General features: G+C 39.0%; 1 protein-coding gene across 2 annotated transcripts in view; it reads right to left on the bottom strand.

The window, feature by feature from the left end:
* Positions 1 to 5,763: 5,763 nt before the first annotated feature.
* Positions 5,764 to 20,372, bottom strand: part of Lrrn1 (leucine rich repeat neuronal 1) — a 39,725-nt gene continuing 25,116 nt past the window's right edge. For both annotated transcript variants that reach the window (XM_076940204.1, XM_034512522.2), the window contains one exon: positions 5,764 to 8,990. In XM_076940204.1, coding sequence (XP_076796319.1) covers positions 6,584 to 8,734 — 2,151 coding nt within the window. In that variant the 5' untranslated portion in view covers positions 8,735 to 8,990 and the 3' untranslated portion in view covers positions 5,764 to 6,583. The remainder of the gene's footprint in view (positions 8,991 to 20,372) is intronic.

Here is a 20,372-nt window from a genome sequence, read left to right as displayed (position 1 = left end):
TATCTATCTATCTATCTATCTATCTATCTATCTATCATCTATCAATCTGTATGTATATATGCTATATGTGTGTATGAGATGCCTATGACCATTAATACCCTGCTTTGCAAGAGATCTTAGTTATATGAAAAGCTGCTTGCTTTTTTGTGTGATAGCCAAAGTATATGACACCATGCCATGATTCTAATTTTATAGTCTCATGAGTGTATTTTAAAACTGTATGTGAATATGTACTTACAGATGTATATACTCATGTTCAGTGAAAATGAGCACTGCACCAAATGTTCATTTTTTTTGAGCCATGGAATCACATGCTATTATTATTAATATGCTCTCTACAGTGACCATGCTACAATTATAACGCGAATAAATAGGGATTCCTTAAATGTCTTAGTGGGTAAAGGTGATTGGTTCTAAGCCTGATGACTTGATTTCAATTTCCAGGACCCACATCATGAAAGGAGAAAAAGAACTTCTGCAAGTTGTTCCCTGACTTCCACCTATGTGCCATGCGTGCACACGTTTAAATAAATGAAAGACAATTCTACATTTAAATGAATGGAAGGATTTATCTTATAGTGGAGTCCAATACCCTATGCCAGTTACAATAAAATTGGTGAAATCAAGTGTTATTGATGAGTGTGTAGATTTTAAACAAAACTTCCCATAGCTTATGGCTCTTAGTTTCATCAGTGATGTGGGAGATATTACAAGCAATTTTGCTCTAAAAGGCAGGAAGGGTGATAAGAGTTTAACCATCCACTGCACTGAGACCCCAAAACTGTTTTCCCTCAGGGTCTCACTGTGTTCCAGGGTTATAGGCACAAGCTACTTTGCTTGTATAAAATCCTTCCTATAGTTCCCAAGGGAGTTTATACTCTCTATCCAGTGTTGTCCAGAAAGATCAGATAACAAAGGGCAGAACAGTCCTTTGCCCTGGATGATGTGGGTTTCCTCATAGAAAAAAACATGAAGAAATGACTACTTCCTTCAAGTTGTTGCAAGAGTCCACATGATACCGAAGGTCACGTGTTCACTATGCAGAATTTCCTTTTACTCCCACTGCCCACTTGTCTTGTTCTAGGTTTCATTACACCCCCTACCTCCGCAGTTTCTGTTCCTCCCAATTTCTTCTTACGGAATTAGTCTCACAAGCCTCTGAGTTTCTATTGACCTTTTCCCATTGGCTCGCTTTGACAAAGATAACAAGAGTCATCATCCTTGATGTCCTTTGGGAATTTGTTCTAGGACTCAGTGGATACTAAACTCCACAGGTATTTGCCCATCCTATAAAAAGGCACAGTATTTGCATAAAGCATTGCACACTCTCACATGTACTTGAGAGAGTCTTCAGGTGACTTCTACATATGTAACATTTTAAAAATCCACATTGACCTTCCTCATCCAAAACGCTCAATGAAACATTTTGGGTATACACACACACACACACACACACACACACACACACACCATTAGAGAGTGCTTGGAGCACTGAAAGAATGAGCAAACTTTTATAAGTGGTGTGTTTCAGGTTATGGACAATCATCCAGTACAAATCATCATTGTGTAAATTGAAAACAAACAAACAAACAAACTGAGACCTCAAACACTTCTGGAGATCTGGTGCTAACTAAGCATTTAGACAAGGGACATCGAGCCTGCAGAATTAGCTGGTTTGGAGGGCTGAGTATCTGTCTCGGGTTGGATTCCTAAATTAGACTCTGTATTGGCCTCCCTAGTGGGCATTGCTATCTTCAGCTCCACTGTAACTGAGTCAGGTACCCAAATATACTTGAATTAATGTGTGGACCATTATGTAGTCAAACAGCTATACTCTTTAGTCACGTGGTTGAAGTTCTCAGTTCTGTTCCTTAGAAGCTGCTTGGTTTCGGGGTATTGTTTTCCTTTCTGAGGGACATTCACAGATGCTCATGTTTAGAGGCTATGAAGCTTAAGTGGAGTTCCTTAGAAATGCCTATATAGAAAACAAATCTTCCTCATTGTTTCTTTCCTAAGGTGCCGCTCTAAATTATACATTCTTAGGTCTTCAATTTCCATGAGCTCATTATGTTTTGGTGTCTATTAGTGAGATGTTCTAGTATACTCTGGCACAATGTCACCTTTCAAGATACCAGCTTATAAGGACTTTGTGATCGTTCCGTCAGGGACCAGGATGGATCTCCCATCAATGTAATCACACCAGAGCCTCTTGTATGCTGCCTCTCTCTTTAGCCACAAGCTTCATCTGCCAGTCAAGAGATACCCCGTTTCCATCCTAGGAGAGTGCTTGACAGAGAAAACTGCAAGTGAGCCTCTAACTGGCTGATGCCTACATGGAAAGGTCTTGGTATGATTTGGGAAGAATAAGGTGCAATTTACCTGGTTGTTTTCAGGAGGATGTTCTCAGAATCTATGGTTCAGGAAGGTCCACGAGATACCCTGACACCCACTTGAGGTATAGTCTATATGAACACTATCAAGTCTGAGAAGATCTATGAGACAAGAAACTCACTTTGTTCTGTGAACTTGTGCTGAAGCCACAAGGATAAAAACATTCGTTGCCCTTTCATCTCCTTATTTCTTAAATCCCCGATGTTCAGTACAAAGTCAATCTGCTGTGCGTGTGTGTGTGTGTGTGTGTGTGTGTGTGTGTGTGTTGGAGGCAGGGGGAGATTGTTGGGGAATCATGTACACACATTAGAGTTATCAAGCTGCCCATGGGTTCTTGGCTAAATTCATTTGAGAGCTTTGGATGGTGATATTAAAACTCGGATATAGAAAATCTGCCTCTGGGGGCTGGAAAGATGGCTCAGCAGTCACAAGTATATACTGCTTTGCATAGGACCTTCAATTCTCAGTATCTATATAGGACAGCTCACAATGATGCTTAATTGCAGCTCCAGGGAATCACATGTCCCCTTCTTGCCTTCACAGGCCACTCACATGTACACACACACACACACACACACACACACACTTCACTAACAGCTATTTGCTTTGAAGTTTTTTTTAAAAAGCAAACTCACTTGATGTGTGTGTGTGTATATGTATGTATGTATGTATATATGTATGTATGTATGCATGTATGCATACACACACACACGCATACACACACACACACACACACACACACACACACACACACACAAACGACCTGAATATAGCCCATACTGCAATAATCTTTTCCTCAAGAGAGCCCATGCCCTGAAACTGCAGAGAGTACAAAACCTCATACATTTTATCCCCCAATATATGCATATGTGTCATAACATTGAGCATGGCTTTCCTTTTGAATTTTTTAAAGGTGAATTAAGGTAAGATTCTCAGTTGTACCTTGACTGTATCAGAAGTTAAAGTTCCTTCTCCGTGAACCAAAAGGCAGAGCATATGGGTTTCCCAGCAGTGTCAGAAACACAAAGAGCTTTTATTTCCCAAGTGGTAAAAACAGGGAGGAAGAAAGGGAACTGCCTGGGAAGTGAATGCCAAGACAGAAAGCAAACACACAAACTGTGCTGTCTTCAGAGACCAATGGGGGAGAACAATAGACTTAGGTCCCCTTTGCCAAGACTGGTTAATGATTCTTTTTGCTATACAAAGACAAACTATAAACAGTGATATCAAACATAATATATCTTTTTATATTCATGGCTCCAGTTTGCTTTACCATTAATTAAATGAATGGATTAGGGAATGCTTATTTTAAGAAACTGCTCCAAAAATAAACCTGGAGAATCAGGTCAGAGGACAACCGGAAGCAAAAGGGAAAACAGGAGACTAGAACATGACCTATAGCAGCCATGACATGGGTAAAGCTGAGAGGACTACCCCATCCATCAGGATCTAGCCTGATGTCTAATTTCACTGGCTGCTTAACTTACCAATGAATTGTACATGAGTAAAAACTTGACTAAGGAGAAGCCATCTTGATTACCATCAAGTGTAAACCAAGCCAGTGACATTGATAGGATAAAATTAGTTGTGGTAATTTTTTAAACAAAAGAAGTAATTACTCCAAACTGTCCTGGGAAATAATGTTCTTCCAATGAACATTTGGATTCCCCTATGCCTGTCCTGTTTTCAAAATGGAGGAATGGCTGAGTGGGCTTGTTCCATGCCAGCTCAAAACATGGCTTTATGGGTAAATGACGTCTTCTTGCAACTGCAGCGGCTCTAGGCCTTCTGCTTTGGTGCTGACCTGCCTCATGACTTCCAGATTTGTAATTAAGCGATCTGCTGCTCAAATGTCTTTAGATAAGAATGCCTGTTGTTGGAGAGGGAACATCTTCAATTCTGTCTCCTAGGTGAACTTGGCAGTAAAACAATGCAAGATACCTTGCTAATACTCTGGACTGCATCTGCTCTAAACCTTATTCCAGGTAAATGGGAGTTTATAGATGTCCTGCATGTTTGAAGCAGGGGCACAGATGGTAAGAACTGTAAAACGACTGGGCCTAGAGAAATCGATGGAGGGCAGAGGAGGCTCCCTGAGGGTCACACAGCCTCCCTGTGCCCTCTGTTATTCTTATCAGCAAATGAAGTCTCTGAACAATGCCTTTCATTCTGATATTGGATATATTATGGTTGCAGTTTGCAGAATCTGGGATTCCGTTCCCTACTCCCTTGAGGTCTGGAGATGCAAAGGCTGATCTAACAAAGGGTGATTCACAAAACAAAGCTTTGATAATGAAAGTGCTGTCCCTTTTTGCCTCAGCTGGACTTTCTGTTTGTTGTTTGTCCTTTCTTCTTCTCATCTGACACCTGTCTCCTCTTAGCCCCTTTCTACAGTCCCATCAGTCCTGATGCAGCAGCGTGTCCACAGAAACAGCAGCTGCCTCCTGAAACACCGCTTTCCTTTCTTTCTGTCTTATCAATACAGATGTTCAGACAGGTCTTTTGTCGTCTACTTATACCTTTTAATCTGCCTCCTCTAACCTTCATAGGATGCTGCAAACCTAACTCCCCTGTTCTGAACTCCACAGACATAGCTCCTATGCAATCCTGAAATAGTCAATTGAGATAAACTGTGTGTGATACTTGGATGACAAACGTCAACCTTGGGAAATCACTCTGCATCAACCATCTTCTCCAGAAGAAATCTCCATAGCAATCAATAACCCATAAGCACATAGACAGCTATTAAATGGGATACTATAATAAGTTTTGAAACATTAGAGAATGTCATACTGTAAAATTAATGAAAGGCAGAGAGTGATACATTCTATGTGTAGTTATGCCTGGGTTACAATAGTATGTGTTTTTTTTTCTTTATATAAACACCTGTCTGGGTTACAGTAGTATACACTTTTTCTTTATATGAACACTTTCTTTAACAGCTATTTTCAGTGATATTGAAAATATAGAAATCCTGTTCCTTAAAATGAATCCATTAATTAATGTCTTCTAATGAATTTGTTTATTGTATGTGTGTATGTGTGTGGATACACCTCGGTGTGCATTTCATGGATCAGTTTATTGTGGTGAGGGGACAACTCAAAGTCTGTCTTTTCTTCCATCATGTGGGGCCTGAGGATGAAATTCAGGTCAGGTTTGGCCGCAGGCATTGTTTCTCACTGAGCCATCTCACTGGCCCAGGATGTCTTAGATAAAATGGATACTTCTTTCTTTACAAAAAGAAAGCAAAAGATTTTAGGGCCTGACTGTAAAAGACAGCATGCACACATATTCTGCATATCTTTGCATTGGTGAGAATGATATTACCTAGGCAACTAGCAAGAACTGATAAATGATACATTATTGCAAGTGTTCTAAAAAATCAGAACAAACTAATTTATTATACTTCTGTCTTCATTATACACCAAGTTGGTGAGTTAAACACAACAAAATTATCTTTTCTTCTTTAAAAGTGTCTACTAAAGATAAAAAGAATATAGTAACAATTAACATGTAGTTCATTACATTAGAAAATCTGATATACATATTTCTATTGCCTGTTAGCTTGTTCTAAGCCTCTTCAACTATTAAAAAACAAGGAGGGAAGAAAAGAAAGTTGTTGCTGAAAGGCAAACATTCAGTTCAGTTGATACAACATTACAGTACAGTCAACTAACATCATTCAACAAAGTAGCAAGTTTAGTCTTAGCTTGAGTTGAAAGTCTGTAGACCAGTTTGCTACCAAAGATTTAATGCTGCTTCCAAACCATATGTTAGCTGTTGAGAAGACAAGTTCAGTTCTTCGGATTGATGGCTTCAGAAGAAAGGGGTCAAGCACAGGAGAACCCCAACCTGTCATTAATCATTTTTATTGAGCATTGTAGTTAAGACAGCATTATTGAGTTTTAGCACATCAACTAAAATAAAATAATGATAATAATAATAATATAATAACAATCATAATAATGATAAAGATAAAAACCAAACACAAACTGGAAGCTGAGAGTCACTACCAGCTGTGTCAAACCCTTGCGATACGCTATACTAAAAAACTCTGAAATATCCATCCATCCTCTCCACTCTGCCACAACTAGCAAAGTCAAAATATAAAAGTCTTCACCTTGTTACTTTTGCAGAATAAAGCAAAAATGTCTTTGTGCTCCTTACTACCAGAAGCAAAATTCCCACTGAGTTACCACATGTAATAGCTTCTGGATGTGTCGACCTGGGTTGGCTTGGTGTCTGCTGAGCCATCTTTGTCCTTGTCACTGTCACCTTCCCAGAGGTTAATGAGTGGGGGGTAGAGCTCGTTCAGCGGGATGGATGAGGTTTTCTGCATATACTTCTTAAGTGAATGGTGGTAATTTTTCCTCTTAAACCTTTTTGCAATGTAAATAGCAATGGATGCTAGACTGATGACAGCGAACATGGACCCCATCACGGCAGCAAGGGCAGTGCTGGTTTCATGGTCAGAGATGTCCAGGGCGAAGGCAGCGGTTTTGGTTGTGACATTGACACATGACTTTTGAGTCTGCTGGTGAATGTTGGACACCGTGAGACACACTTCATAATCTGTAGAAGGCTGCAGATGTGTTAGGTTATATTCATGAACATCTACGGGCACCCTGGCTGTGTATGTTATATGGGGGTTGTCGATCTTCATAGTGGCAGATGACCATTTTAAGTTTGATGTCATGACATTGGAATTAACTTTCCAGGATACTAAAATCGAATGAGATTCTGTCTGTTTGACATATATTTTCAGCACCTGGGCACCATCTAGAAGAGTTCCATTAACCTTGACTGTTGCCACTCGAGTGTCTGCTCCTTGGACATTCTGGGCGACACATGTGTACCTTCCTGAGTCTTCAATCTGTATATTTGCTATCTCCAAGGTGCCCTCACTACTCAGCTTGTATTTATCTGAAAGAGTTTCCACAGTTATCTTATTTCCAATGGGAGTGACCCAGTAAATCTCTGGTTCTGGCTCAGCCATGGCTCGACAGTCTAGGAAAAGTGTTGTGCCAATGTCCATGTTTAAATGATTTGGAAATGTGTCATGTGATATCATTGGGAGACACTGCTCGCTTGAGTCCTGGATTAATACCTCCTTCACCTGCTGTCCTCTGTGCTCAGGTGGCATGGCACAGAACATGGAGAGGGGCTCCATGAAGCGAATGTTGGTTTTGTTGGAGTTGATCCAGTGGATCACACAGTCACACCTCAGGGGATTGCTGTGAATGCTGATCTCACGCAGGTTGGGAAGAGATTCCACTGTTTTTTGGTACACGGCATTCAAGGCGTTGTTGTTCAACATCAAGCTCTCTAGAGCCGGGACACTCCGGAAAGCCAAGCGGTGGATGTAGGACAGTTTAGGGTTATTGGTTGCTTCCAGCTTTGTCAACTCTGGCAGGTTATCCAGGGCATAGCGGTCCACTGAAACTAGCTCGCCCATGTTGTTGATCCCCAGTTCTTTCAACCGAAGCATGTTTTTAAAGTCCCCTTCTTGGATTTTGTGAATGGGATTTTTATTGAGGTCTAAGAATTTCAAATTTGGAACTTTCTGAAGAGCAAGTTGAGGGACTTTGATCAGTTTGTTGTCATAGAAAGACAGGCTCTCGAGGCTATCCAAGCCTACCAAGGCGTTTCCCGGAACATCAGTGAGGTACATTCCTGCTAACACTAAGCTTCTCAGGTTGGAGAGCGGTCTGAAGTTCATATCCAGGATTCCGATCACAGGGTTTTCCCCAATCATGAGGATTTCCAGGTTGGGTGTGGAATCAAACCAGCGGCTATCGATCACTTTCAATTTATTGGAATTCAGGTGCAGCCTTAAGAGATTTTTCAAGCCAGAAAAGGCGTTAGCAGAGATTGTACTGATCTGGTTGTGGTTGATGTAGAGTTCTTGAAGGTTGCTGAGGTCTTGCAGACAGTAATCTGTCATCTCTGAAATCTGATTTTCCTCTAGATGCAGGGTTGTGAGCTGGGTCAAGTTTGCCAGTCCTACCTCTTTGATGTTTGTAAAGTTGTTCTGGGAGAAATCCAGCTCAGTCAAGTTGAAAAGCTGCTGCAGCTCGTCCACGGTCTTGGCGATGTTATTGCTCTGTAAGAGAAGCACTTGTGTGTCACTAGAGAGGTTGCCAGGGATCCTTGTTAGGCGGAGGTCATTACAATCAACAGTGGTGGCTTCTCTGTATGTAGACTGTGGGGTAAACCAAGGACGAATTTCACAAACACAAAGCTGAGGACACTCACTATTCAGTATGGAAGACTCAGTTAATGATGCTATCAGCAGGCCCAGCACCATCCGGCAAGCTGCTTTCCCAGTGCTCAATCTGGCCATGGTGGCTTGCCAACCACACCCAGTTCCTGACCAAGATCTGAACACTATTCAGTGGCAAGGAGAACAGCAAGCAGACAGTGGAAACATCCAGGCGAGTCTCACTTGAACAGAATTCCAGAGTCTGAACTTATGGTTTTCCGAACTTCCCAAGAGGCAGGAAGCAATCTGAAGTCTTTAAGCCGTGTCACTCAATTCCAGGTATGTGCACAGGTCCTTGTGGGAGTTACTTCAGCCAAATCAAAATCTGGAGACGTGTCTGAAAATTAGATCAGGGGAAATGTTATGCTTATTCTGTAGACTGCCTTTTGTTTACTACAAGGGTATAGCCAAGCATTTAGCTGAAGAAATGTGTTCAGAATGCTTTCAGAATATCCCAGCAGACTCTGGTGCTCTCATTATGGCCCACTTATTGCACTGACACTAGCTAGAACTCCTTCACCTTTATAATTAGAACTGCACATACTTCAGGATAGGCCTTCAGTCCACACTCATACTTGGAATTCCCAGGGAAACCTAGAAAAATAGCATTTATTTAAAAACCAAGATTATTTTAGAAAGTGTATGTTTATGCTTCTAAAAAGATGAACGGTCACTCTTAGTAAAACCCAAACACGGATGGTAGTTCATGAAAGAGTGTGCATCTTTAATTATCTGTGGTATTTTCATTAATATCACATTTGTTTTCATAGATTGTTTTCTTCTCCAAATGCTACATTCTGTAGACACATTCAGCAAGAGTGTTCCAAGCTCAAATACTTATATGTAAGACATTACTGTAGCAAAACTATGGAAGGAAAATAGCAACTATATTCTATTCTATTCCCCTATATTCTAATAGCCATCTGATCTTGGCTGAAGAAAGCAATGACTACTCTGTCTCATTACAATTTTTTATAAACATGCAAATATATTCAATATGTACATGTGAAAATATATCTCAGGCAAAAAACAGCTGTGTGGAAGAACACTAGCAGAGTGAGAATCTAACTTCACTCCCTAGCACTGAAAAAAGAAAATGTGTATATACCTAACATCTGTGTTTCAATTAGCTCTTTGGAATTTCACTGGCTACTTAACAGTCACAGGCCAAAGATAGGTTGTATCATTTCTCAATTTATTCAAGTCACAAAATGAGGTTACCCATAAAGGACTCTTACATTATTATTGAAGAATTGAATCCATTACAAAACAAAAACTAGAAATCTATATAAAATTCTGTGTGCAGTATTTGTCACATATTAAATGTTCATAAATGTTGTACTTGCTATGTATTGTCATGCTATTGTGTTTCTACGCATGTGGTCTTAGCTGTTCTCAGAGGACAAATACCTGATCCTATTGACTTACGTATTGATTTTAACAAGATACCAGCTAGAAAAAGTCTATGTCTTGCGAGTTTTTATAATACGGGTGGTTACTGGTTCTAGTGTTATGAATTCCAATGAGGCACAAAAAAGCCACAATATAGGTAGCTGACAATAATTTTGTTTTCCTAAGAACAGATTGGCCACTTCTTAATTATACTAAGTATAGTTGTATATTTCCTTTTTGTTTGTTTGTTTGTTTTTTTTTGTTTTTTGTTATAATGCACTTCACCTTTGAGTACTGAGGAACTTCAGTTGTAGATAAATTTTTTTTCTAGCAACATGGCTGCTCTGGCAAAAGATCACATCCAAAGACCTTCTATGTCTCTTTAATCTTGCCAGAATTCAGACATGCCCGAGAATACAGTATGATCTGGTTGAAATACAGACACGCTCTAACAATGAAGGTAAGGTTCCTTTGTAGAAGAAAGCAGTCATATTTGAAAATGATGGCTAATTGAGAGGCAGAGTAACAAATCAGAGAATTGTCACAATGAGTCAGAGGATATGCCCAACTCTCAGGACAACAGCACAGGTGAGAGAGACTATTTAAAAGCAAGATTGTGTGTATGTGTGTGTGTGTGTGAGAGAGAGAGAGAGAGAGAGAGAGAGAGAGAGAGAGAGAGAGAGAGAGAGAGAGAGAGGTGTGTTTTATTGGGATAGTTTTACAGAGATAGGTTACAGAAAGAAAATGTTAGACACAGCTGAAGACATAATGAGCCAGAGAATGAGAAGGGGCCAGAAGATTAGAACATATTGCCAAAGATAGTATGAGGCCAGGCAGAGGAATTCAGTCAGAAGCTGAGAGAAGACAGATTTATTCAGTCAGCTTGGAAGATTAATTTACACAGCTTGGATGGGGTTCTCATCTCATCACCTCATCTGGGGAAATAAAAGCAACATTTACATTCAATGACTGATGTTTTCTAGAAAAATTCATTAGGAACAATGTATACAAATCCAGTGCAAGCCCTCACTTTGTGTCAGCACCCTGTGTGTCTTTTTACTCTGTAAAGCATGTACTTGAACTGGAGAAAAAACCATAAGAATACAAATAGCCAGTACAAATAGTTGAGTCATATTTTAGTACAAAAATTTTAAAAAGCCCTAAAACCTATTGTTTTTTTTTTTTTTTTTTTTTTTTTTAACTATATAAACCTTGTTACTAGTCTCACAAGGTAGTATCATACCATTCAGACTGTGACAGGTCTGAGGTGAAATGAATTTGTGTGACTTTGATGCTAGAAGCTTGCAGGTCTGTGGGGAAAGCACACTTAGCACTGTTTTCTTGTTCACCCCCAAATCTGGTTACCTTGCCATTTATTATGTATTTGAAACTTTCAACAGTATTATTAAACTACCTGATTTGGATGTTTATCAGTGAATTTTATAGAATGCAAACATGCAGAATAATAGTTTTCAAATATCATAAACTCCAAAAGTTCATTCTCTTCTTGCTTCTTTAGATCAGTAGCTCTTAGCCATACAGTTCTTTATGTTGTGGTGAACCCCAACCATAAAAATATTTTGTTGCTATATCATAACTGTAATTTTGCTACTGTTATGAATTATAATGGAAGTATCTGATGGGCAGGACATCTAATATGTGATCCCCAAAGGGGTTGTGTCTCTCAGGTTGAGAAACACTGATTTAGATCAATTTCCCAAGTTCAAGGGCATGATAAACTTTACTGTCAGGTTTGCCAGAGTTTATTCCTCAATCTTAATTCACACTAGAGAGGCAAATGTACAAACCTATCTTTTAGAACTCTGGGATGGAATTACAGCAAACTTTTATGTTTTTGATTGAATTTAAATAAATGTGTTAGGAATTTATACATGCATTAACATTATTTTAGAAACTCTACAGATAGTGTATTACTAAAGAAAGAGCATTAATGGGTCTATAGTATCACTGGTGTTATGAAAAATACATCATTTAATTTTAATTACAGGATAAGACAATAATATCCAAGAGCTCAAATTTGTATTTTCACATACATAGCCTCAACCAATTGACCAGCCATGAACCTCAGAAACCAGAAGGCCAGATTTCATATGAAATATGTCTCCCAACCCTAAATATGGCTCTTTTGGGAATGCACAATGAAACTTCTAGAATACAAAGGATGAATTCAAGACATAGACCAACGGGGCATTGAACCAATAAATAAAAACAATCTCTGACAAGACTGCACAATGAGAAAAGCAAAGTTCTTTAGACAGAAAACACTGGCTGAACTGGATATCCACATAGAAAGAATAAAGCTGTGACCTTAGCTTATATTGTCTTTAAAAACTAACTGAAATTACATTGAGGGCCTAAGTGTAGCATACAAGTAATAAAATTCCAAGAAGAAAGCAAAGAGGAAAAATTTCAATGTTGGATTTTACAGTTGTTTGTTTTATATGAGACCAAAAGCTTTGGTAAGAAAGCAAAAATAGCCAAGTAGGATGATTTCACAGTTATAGCCTTCTGTGCATGAAATACATCAACAAAGTATAAAGTCAGCCTAAAATATATGAGAAAATATTTTGAAGTAATCTATTGGGAAAAGAGATTAAAAATTAGTATTAGTAAGTCTAACAATTGAACAATAGCAGTAAAAACAAACAAACAAACAAACAAACAAACACCATAACCTAACTAAAGCTAGGTAAAGGACTAAAACAAACAGTTCTTCAAAAAAAAAAAAAATAGTCAAATGACCAGCAAGCAATAAAAAAGATTAACATCACAGATCATAAGATAAATGTAGATGATAACCATAATGAGTTATCATCTCATGCACATTAGAATGGTCACTGTCAGAGTATAGAAAATATAACGTGGTGGCAAAGACAGAGAAATTGAAACCTTTATGCATGGGTGAAGCTGTACAATAGTGAGGCCATTATAGAAAACAGTATAGGATGTTCTCAAGAAAATTATAAATACAATATGAAATTCTCAAGAATTAAAAATATATATATTTAAAAATTATATTATCATGTGATCTAGTAATTCTACTGTGTATGAATAGAAAATAATTAAAGGCAAGATATCAAAGTGCCATTTGCCTACCCATGTTTACTGCAAAATTATTGATAAGAGTCAGGAGTTGGTGGTAACCTAGATGTCCATCAACAAGACTATTGGATAAAGAAAATGTGGTGTACACAATTGACTTTCGGCATCCCCGGGTCTCGAATCACTGCCTCAATCAGTCTTGATGAAAAGTATTCAGAAAAGTGTGACTGTATTGAATAAGTACAGATGCTTAACATTATTTGCATAGAATTACATATCATTTACATAGAATTCAAATGGCCTGAGTATTATAAGTAATACATAAATGTTTTAAAATACTCCTTACAGGAAAGTGTGTACAAAATTATAGGCAAATGCCCCATCATTTTATGTGAGACATTTGAGTATTTATTATTTCTTGGTATGTGGGGTGCTGGGTCATCCCCTGATCCATTCTCCTAAGGATAGGGGATTAACATACAGGTAGTTGGTTATTGTGTGAGTTTTTTTTTTTCTTCTGTCAACTTGACACAAACTAGAGTAATTTGTGAAAACTTCTAATTAAGAAGATGGCTCCAACAGATTGGGGTATAGCCAAGTCTGTGGAAGCATTTTCTTGATTAATAATTGATGTTGGATAGTCCACTAGAAGCAATGCAATTCTTGGGAAGGTAGTTCTCAGAGAATAAGAAACCTTGTTGAACACAATCCTGGGGAGTAAGAGGGTAAATGATACTCCCCATGGTCAGTGCTTCAGTTCCTGTCTCCAGGTTCCTGCCCTGCTTGAGTTGCTACCTTGGCTTCTCTCAGGAATGAACTGTGATCAGGATGTGTAAGCCAAATATACCCTTTCCTCCAAGAGTTGCTTTTTGTCAGGGTCTTTATCACAAAACCAGAAAGCAAATTAGGAGAATTGCTACAAAGCCGGACATATGGTGCAATATGGATGAATCTCAGAGACACTGACACAGCAGTCACAAACAAATACTGTATGAGTCCATTCTTAAGAAGTATCTAGTGTTGTTAAAAATCATAGAACTAGAAAGCAGAAAGAGAACTACCAAGAGCCAAGTGTAGGGATTAGTGTCTAAATGGTAGTTTTAGTTATGGATGCTGAACAGTCAACTGAACTTGGAAATGGGGTAGAGTAAATTGCATGCTGTAAAGATGACAGTGAGTGCATTACAATTTAGGCTAACTTTTATCACATATATGAGTTAACTATTTTAAATTCTGTAAAAATAAAAATGGCTGGTGTCGATTAGTTACAAACAAAATTACAAAACAAAACCCAGCTTTATTCTGGGACTGGCTGGTTAAATCTGTCAAATGTGAGAAGAAAATGTTCTGCTAATTATGAGAATACTGTTCCACAAACAAAATCTGGCAGTTTCAGGAAACAATCTCTTAAAGAACAAACTGTGGCCTTAAAGGCTCAAACTTGGCAAGGGACATATTTCAATAGAAATCTTTAAAACAATTAGACGATTGCATTTGATGCTCTTTTCTCACAATGAGATATGTTTGGGACACTCTGCTCTGAATATAAAATCCCAGGAGAAACAGAATGCATGGCATCACCATGGTAGGAACAACCCAAACTGTCACCTTCCCTATTTGTTTTAGTTTGGATGTTATGCAAAATGATAATGTTTCGTGGGACATAATGCTTAATGCATGCATTAAGATCATGTGGAGTTGAGAAAAAATAAATACACATTTGCCATAGAATCGTGATTACACATCTCTCTATTTCTGCAAGAAAAGCTAAGCAAACAAAGGCTGTGGGGATGTAGAAAGAAGTCTCTTTGGGGAGGAGGAGGTCAACTTATCTATACTCAACTGCTGACTTCTCCATTTTGTAGACGTATTGCCTGGTGCAAACTACTTGAATTCTTTTTTACTTAAAACCCTGTTCATAGTTAAAATTAAGCCCATTTATATATTCTACATACATGAAAAAATTATTTTAAGTAAGTAAAGTAACCTATGTGGAAATATTTAACCTAAGGTCTAAGAAACAGCACCGCTCACGGTGGGCGCTCAAAACTTACTTGGATCTCTGGTATTTCACTGAGTCATTTCATCCCATTCTCAGCTCATGAGTGGGAAGTAAAGAATGAGCAAAGCATAAGGCCCTGGGGCATGGAAGGTACCTGGGAGCACCCATACAACAATAATTTACCAGTTCTGTTTTCAACTAGTGTTAACTAGAATTTGTAGCTAGAAAGGTACAGAGCAAAAACTGCACCAGACCTAAATGAATGCCTCGTGGGAGCAAACAAATATGGTACCAATGGCAAGTTGAGAATGCAGCTCAGTGTAAGAGAGTGACTGCGGTGTGTGCATGGCACATCCATTTACACGTAAATTCAAATCTTTTGAAGCTCCAACTTGGAATTATTACCAACCCTGGGTACTCTAGCTACAACAATGGAAAACTAAATTTCATCCCCAAATGAAGATAGAATGACTTAATACATCTGCTTTTATATGCACACTTTCTTTGATGGACAGATTGTTCTGGCAGGCTAGAGAGATGACTCTTCAATTAAGAGGTCCTTGTTGTTCTTCCAGAGGACCCTGGTTTAGTTCCCAACACCAACATGGCAGCTCACAATGGCCTATAACTCTAGTGCTGGAGAGTGCTGGCTTTGTTTGTGTCAACTTGACACAGAGTCAACTGAGAGAAGAAAATCTCAATTGAGAAAATGCATCTATAACATTGCTCATAATAATTAATATAGGGCATTATTTTAGTAAGTTATTGATGTGGGAGTGTCCAGTCCGTTGTGGGTGTGGCCATCCCTGAGCTGTCAGTCCAAGGTTCTAAAAGAAAGTAGGCTGAGCAAGCCATCAGGAATAAGACAGTAAGCAGCATCCCTCAGTGGCCTCTGCATCAACTCCTATGTCCAGTTCCTGTACTGTACTTGAGTTTCTGACATGAATTCCCTCTTGATAGAAATATAAACAAAACAAACCCTTTCCTCCTTTACTTGCTTTTGGTCATGATGTTTGGTCACAGCAATAAGCAACCCCTAGAAACTTCCATAGGTACCAGGCATGGACATGATGTGAGTACATACACACAGGCGAAACACTCATACACATAAAAATTAAAGTTAAACATCATTTGGCCCCCTTAAGTCTGCAAGTCTGGACTACTGCAGTATAACCTTTATATCTTCTCTTAAGAATAACTTCAGTAATGATGAAGTGTGATTTTTGTCCAAATTTAATGCTTACTATAGACATACAGGGCTAAAAAATTATTATATCAATACAAATTATCCCAGTAGCCCCTCTCATGTGGAGCTAGCAGTAATTTGATAATATGAAGTCAGCATTGTGGACTGACCTTCCAGAAGGATTTATCTTGGACCTGAAGTCCTTGATGACTTCTACTGCACACACAAGTGCTTACTGTTGATACGCTCAAGGACAGGACGTTAAGCTTTTGAACCCAACAGGAACCTCACTTTAGAATTAAAGGTGTGGCTTTGAGGAAGGCTGGGTTTTAAATTCAGCCCTGTGACCTTGGACCAATTACTGGAACTTCCTAACTCTAAGTTTCCTTTTCTTTTTGAAAAGGAAAATCATAAAATCTATCTTGCAAGCATAGTGAGAACTGAGAGCAGATGTAACGCTTTTGACAGAGTGCCTGGCATATTGCAAATGCCCAATAGATGTTAGATGTTATATTTACAGGTTTGTTGCCTCGTATTGAATCTAAATCTTCTTTTTTCTTCCCCTTTGGACATTAAGGACAGAAGGAATCAGTGAGTAGATGAATCATCAGAGGATGCCCACTGATGTTTTGGAACCTAATGTAGATGGATACTGCAGGTGGAGGCAGAGAAAGAGATAATAGCAAATCCCTTCTGGGGAATCCATCTTATTTCCTTTCTAAAGGAAAAGGGACCTGGCAAGTGTATCTGAACTGCTAATACACATAGGCTAGACATAAAACTTTCAGATTTTTTATTTCATCTTTGAACCCTTCTCACTCTTAGATTTCTTTGTCTAGCCATTTTTTTTTCATAGTAATATTCCTGGTTCCAACATTGTCCAAGGTAGACCACTCTGTCTTGTTAAAAGTGGTCACAGATATTAAATCCAAACAGGAGGAACAGACCTGTCTCTACAATGCACTAGCAAACAACAAAGCATATCCCATCACAAGGGCTGAAGGGAGCTTGCGGGGACTCTTTTGCATAGAGAACTCTCCTGAGAGTCCATGTTATTCATCAGCTAGCAATGCAGCAGTATGCTTGAGTGGTCCAAACAGCACAGTGAAATACCTGCCAGAGAAAGGATTCATTTGTCTTCACCACAAACTTTCTAGGTGACCTTGAACAACTCATGTAACTAAGTAGGTGGAGAGTAGAAGTTGTCATAGCTTCCCAGACCAGATCAGGATCCATTGACTCTACCCATTCTTCTGATGCCCTGGAAAACTACACTCCCAGCTATTTGCAAGAGAAACAATTGTTCCTTCTTCCCTCTGCCCTCCTTTCCCTTTTTGTTATTAAATTATGATGGAGAGATGGAATTTAATATTCCAATGCTCTCAGATTTAGAATTTCTTGGCTTTTCAGGCCCAGGAATGTTAAGGTTGGTGGGTCTAACACAGTAGAAAACAGTGGAAGAGAGAGTAAGCCGGTCAAACATATTTTAGCTGTGCAGGCTGTGTAGATTCAGGTCTCTGAGGTCTTTTATAGCACGTAGGCACACTGTAACTTCTGAGTTATAGACCAACATGATCACTGATACTGCTGAGTTACAGGGAAAATTTGATAGCTAAATGATTAGATAGAGATGCCTGGATATTACTTGTAAAGACTGCATGCATATATGAAACCCCACAATTACAAATATTAAGGTGAGAAGCTTTGCTCTGAGGAAAACGTCATTAGATTTTTTTAAAAGACATTTTGCCCCATTTTTACTATTGTTTTTTTTTTTTTTTTGTGGGGTGGGAGGTCCTATTTAAAAACGAAATGCTGATATAACTTTAGATATTCCCTGGGTGATCAAAATGACCCAGTTATTTGGTAAAGAGACAAAGCAAATCCCAAATGCTCCAATTCAGCATTTCTGAAGCTCACTTTAAATATCTGCGGTAATTTTTCTGGCTCCCAAAGCAAAATATAATTGTTCTCTCCCACATTTTATTTTATTTTTTTATGCTGTAATTATTATTTAATGGACTCCAAAATTCTCTGGTGTGTTTGAGTGGTATAAATACACTAGTGTGCAAAGACGATGGGCACAAGCGATCTTTTGATTCTCTGTCTTTCTCCTTCTTCTTTCAGGCCAGGGCAAATTCATCACCCTGCAGGTGCAGCCCCAGCCAACGTCTCTGGGAAAAGCTCAAAGGCGCAGCTGGTCTCCAAGCTAAGCATAAAAGCTGAGGTCACAATTCATTCAGCTCCTAAGAGGAGCTGGGCATGGCCAGCACATTAGTCCTTTGAGGAGTGTTGGCCAGGCATGGTAAACAGGGCAGGGCTGGTCTGGGTGGACTGAAGGATTACCAAAGAAAATTATAAGAAAGAAAAGAAAAAAACAAAACAAATGAAAAAAAACGAGAAGTCAATAGTCCAGTGCCAGCTGGCAAGAGTTCAGTCCACGTGGGTGGCTTGGCATGATTGAGAAGAGCTTTGGGGATAGAGCAGTAACCTCAGACTCTGTCTGGACTCTCACTTATTGAAGGCAAAGAGCCTATTTCTCTGCAAGACATGGTAGAGCCAAGTTGGAGGAAGGCTTCGTAGATGGCCAAGAGTATCTTAACCAACCTTTCGCTTTCAGGTCACATATTTGGAATATCTCACCTCATTCCAAATCTCCAGCCACCTGCCTTTTATAGAATACCACCTCCTCTTTATTTCTTAAAAACATTAAATTACATTTATTGATTTGGGAGAGGTACGCCATCCTGCATCTGTGTGGGTCAGAAGGCAATCTATAGAAGTTGCTCAGCATCTGACCTCAGATTGTCAGCCTTGGATGTCAGGCTTGGTGGTAAACATCCACGTCACTGAGGCATCTCACTGGTCCTGAATTTCATACTTCTTCACTTAGCTTGGGCTATTTAGGTAAGGCTGAAAATGATGTTTTGATTCTCCTTCATTCTCAATCTTAAAGGTCACTGGCCTTTAATGTCCTATCAACCAACCATGTATTTGTAACACAGGAAAAAATACAGATTAGCAATAGTTTCATGGTTTCTGAACCCTCCCACTGTAACCTCCCCTTTAATCTTTGCTTAGGAAAACCAGGAATACAGTAGATAACTCAGTTAATCATGCTGATGGCCAACAATTTACAAAAAGTAGTCAGGTTAGCTAAACAATGTTCATTGCTGTTTTTTTTTTTTTTTTAAAACATGCCAAAGAATTGATCATAATTGTTGATCTGTTTTATATAAGGAAAGTCAGGTCACAAGTTTAATCTTCAAAATGCATATATTAAAACCTTTATACTGATGATTGACCATGTGAAGCAAACTCTGTAAGGACATAGAAATTCAAATGAAAGATGGGTAAAGAGGATGTGAAGAATGGGGATATTAAAGCATGGATCTAAGACTGCAGAGCCTCATGGGAAATATAACATGTCATAGCTAACTTTAATAATAGCCTTAACTCAGGGACTTCCTATGCATGTGTTGGAGTGACTAAAGTACAAACAGAGGAAAACATTAGCTATAGCTTGGATGTTGTTTGTCTTCCATTTGTAGTTTAATCCCATAGTGGTAATATTGAGGGGAATTTTTAAGCTTTAAGAAGTGGTTTTTGTGGGAGGGTCTTAAGCCATTGAGGGTGCTGACCTCAGAAAGAAATATTGGCTCTCAGAAATTGCTTAAGAACCTGAGCCTGACCACTGACCCTCTGCTTCCTGCTTTATCACATGGCCCTTTCCTTCCATAGGGATCCATCATGAGTCTCCACCAGAAGCTAAACCAATGGGTTTGCCCAGTCTTGAAATTTCATCCTCCCAATTTGTGAAATATACAAATCTCTTCTTTGTAATGAGGTACTGAAACAGCAACAACAGTATACTGTCTGAAGGTCCTTGTGTTTCAGAGACAAAGTCTAAGGAATTAGTCATGGAATAGGGGGCCTAAGACCTCCTGCAACTGGAGCCCCAAATCCTCTCTAGTTCTCAGGTAACATGAGGTACAGGGCCATGGAGACTCCAGTACTGAACCAAAGTTAAGCAATCTGAGTCCTTTTCTCTCGTTTTTGACTCTACCTCTGAACTG

The sequence above is a fragment of the Arvicanthis niloticus genome, chromosome 9, assembly GCF_011762505.2.
Source record: "Arvicanthis niloticus isolate mArvNil1 chromosome 9, mArvNil1.pat.X, whole genome shotgun sequence".
Classification (NCBI taxonomy): domain Eukaryota; kingdom Metazoa; phylum Chordata; class Mammalia; order Rodentia; family Muridae; genus Arvicanthis; species Arvicanthis niloticus.
Note: the sequence above shows the minus strand (reverse complement) of the source record. Positions and strands in the feature narration are given on the sequence as shown.